General features: G+C 42.3%; 1 protein-coding gene across 1 annotated transcript; it reads left to right on the top strand.

The window, feature by feature from the left end:
* Nucleotides 1–475: 475 nt before the first annotated feature.
* Nucleotides 476–1,154, top strand: LOC124705629 (zinc finger protein ZAT12-like). Its single transcript, XM_047237338.1, has one exon. It carries the CDS (start codon nt 534–536, stop codon nt 1,083–1,085), a length of 552 nt encoding a protein of 183 aa, XP_047093294.1. The 5' UTR covers nt 476–533; the 3' UTR covers nt 1,086–1,154.
* Nucleotides 1,155–2,721: the final 1,567 nt, after the last annotated feature.

Here is a 2,721-nt window from a genome sequence, read left to right as displayed (position 1 = left end):
ATTCCACAATTCAAAGTTTTTGTTCTTGAGACTTTTAAGCCTCTCCAAACCAAGACATGTCTCTGGAGAAGGAACAGTTGCTCTTCAGAATATGCAGAAAGGCCCCTCACATGAACATGTGCACAATTCAAACCTGGTTGATGACTTTGAACCGATCGAACAGGGGAGTGCACACTCAGCTACGTGCATCACCGGGCTGCATATTCTTTCCATTAATTCCAGGAGAGGCATCCGGTTTGCGACGCGCGTCGCTTGCGGTTCGGCTTTGATCCACTTCTGCAAACGAGCAGCGGTATCGAGGAGGAAATACTCGACGCCGTTGTTTCGCCCTCTTCATTACCCTCTATAGAGGCAACTTGTGCATTTCTTTATCCGGAGGCGTCACTACTGGTTAGTGGATGATTGTATGGTTCATATGGCCTATAAATACAGCTACGGCCTGGGACGCTTCTTCATCTTATTCTGCTGCCTCTTGTTCAGAGTATCAGGGATCGATCAACTGGGTTGAGAGTTGAGAGATTGAGCAGTGAGCCATGATGAAGAGAGTTACATTCGAGGAGAAGGAAATGGCGCGCGTGCTGCTCCTTGTGTCGCGGGAGCAGGCGATGCACATGCCGATGCCGATGCCGGGGCCGTTGCCGGTGGCTGGGCGCGGTGACCGCTCCCCTGAGCGGGCGTTCGTGTGCAAGACGTGCGGCCGCGTGTTCCCCTCCTTCCAGGCTCTGGGCGGGCACCGCGCCAGCCACAAGAAGCCTCGGCTGGACGGCGACGACCTCAAGCCCAAGCTGCACGGCTGCTCCGTCTGCGGCCTCGAGTTCGCCATCGGCCAGGCGCTCGGCGGCCACATGCGGCGCCACCGCGCCATGGGCGGCGTCATGGCGCCCCTGGCAGTGATCAAGAAGCCCAGCGCCGGCAGCAGTGTTGTTGTCGCCGGCGGCAACAAGCGCGGGCTGTGGCTCGACCTGAACCATCCGCCGTGCAGCGACGACGCCGATCACGGCGAGTGCGGCCACGACGCGGCTGCCGCCGGGTACACGTTCCACCAGTTCCTCGACACTGGCACCATGGCGGTGGACTGCGTCTAGCTACTCTTCCTCTCTATTGCCTGGTTTTTGCCGGATAGTAGGATATTTTCATGTGTGTTGCTGTACACTTTTTTTTATCAATTTTTTTTCCATTGGTGGAGATATTAGTCCACATTTTGTAGCAGTAGATATATACGAGTGCCTAATCGAAGGCATGGCATGGCACATAGATCATTTCTTTTTGAGGTGATATTGTGCTCAATTTGGTAGCTTGTAGGCTCACCACAGCTAATTACCTTGGGTTTACCGGTTATATTGATGAGAAACCCATTGGTCAAGTGGCTAAGTTAATGTAATTATATATGTATTAGTCAGAGTAAAATAAATATGGAGCTTGTGGATTTTCATTTAGTACTCTATCTCTACTATGTGCTAATTCTCCTAGATAAGTTCAAATTTTTCGGAAAGAAGGTCAAATTTTTCGGAAAGAAGGTTGAAAACCCGGTCTCTCCATCAAAATGATACACCCATCATTTTTATTATATTATATTATTTAACATATTTAAACCCGTTTCTTAAAAGCGGTGTTTAGTTTTGGTCTTAAAAAGTGGATCACCGAAACACTATGAAATGATAAGCCGCAATTCATCCAAAATATGAATTTTCTTGTCATGTTAAAAATGAATAGCGGCGTTTTCTTTGATTTTGCATCGATTAAAAAAAATGCTCGTATCAGTGCGTGGACAATTTTTCTTATTCTCATTTATTGCATTCTCCATACCATGAGTTTTTCTTCAAATTTATTATATCTACAAACAATTGTGTGGTACCACAATTTATCTTTGTGCAAAAAAGACAAGTGTAACATTTTATTTATTTCTGCACATGACACAACCAATCAACTTTTCAATGAAGTCTTGTGTCTTATAGTCTCATGTCATTCCTTAAATGTATAGAATTTTACATTGTTTAGATACTCTGAAATACAAAGCCACAGATCTAGGAAAAAAAATACAAAATCACTATCCTAAACCAAGTTGTTGTTTAAGTTGAATGGTTTTAGAAACTTTAGGGTTTAACATGGATCGTTTCATAATTCAGGTTTTGAGTGACACTAAGCACCGTAATTCAGAGTTCAAAATGAATTTCTTTTAAATTTTAAAATATAAATTATAAAAACTGAACTACGATACAAATGAATACTCAGTTTTGCTAATCAATCTTTTAAAGAAAAGTTGTTCTCTTAGCTTCCATGATTTTATCATTTACAGTATTAAAACATTATAGATATGTACTAGCTAGACTATATATTTGTCTCTCCAATTCACATGCGCGCAATTGTTTCTAGTTATCAACATTTTGCATCAATGTTTATTCTCCGTATTTTTACAACAAATGATTCTTCTATAGTGCTCATTATGTAATTTTGTATTGAATGCTTATCATGGTGTTTTGCACGCCAAAAGACAAGACCCATCATCTCAATTTGTCTATTGTAGAGTTTAAGTGTCCAGCAGAGTTATGAATCTTGATTCATATGACTACGTTGTATAAATATAGTTCTACAATAGCACGTGTGAAACGATCGTATGAGCATCCCAGTGCTAATCAAAATTTAATTCTTTTTCAATTTAGGCTTGACATAAAAGGTTATTTTTTAGATACACAACTATGTGAATTTACCTATATGACAAGG

Source organism: Lolium rigidum, chromosome 4, assembly GCF_022539505.1.
Source record: "Lolium rigidum isolate FL_2022 chromosome 4, APGP_CSIRO_Lrig_0.1, whole genome shotgun sequence".
NCBI classification, from domain to species: domain Eukaryota; kingdom Viridiplantae; phylum Streptophyta; class Magnoliopsida; order Poales; family Poaceae; genus Lolium; species Lolium rigidum.
This window is presented reverse-complemented; position numbering and strand designations above follow the sequence as displayed.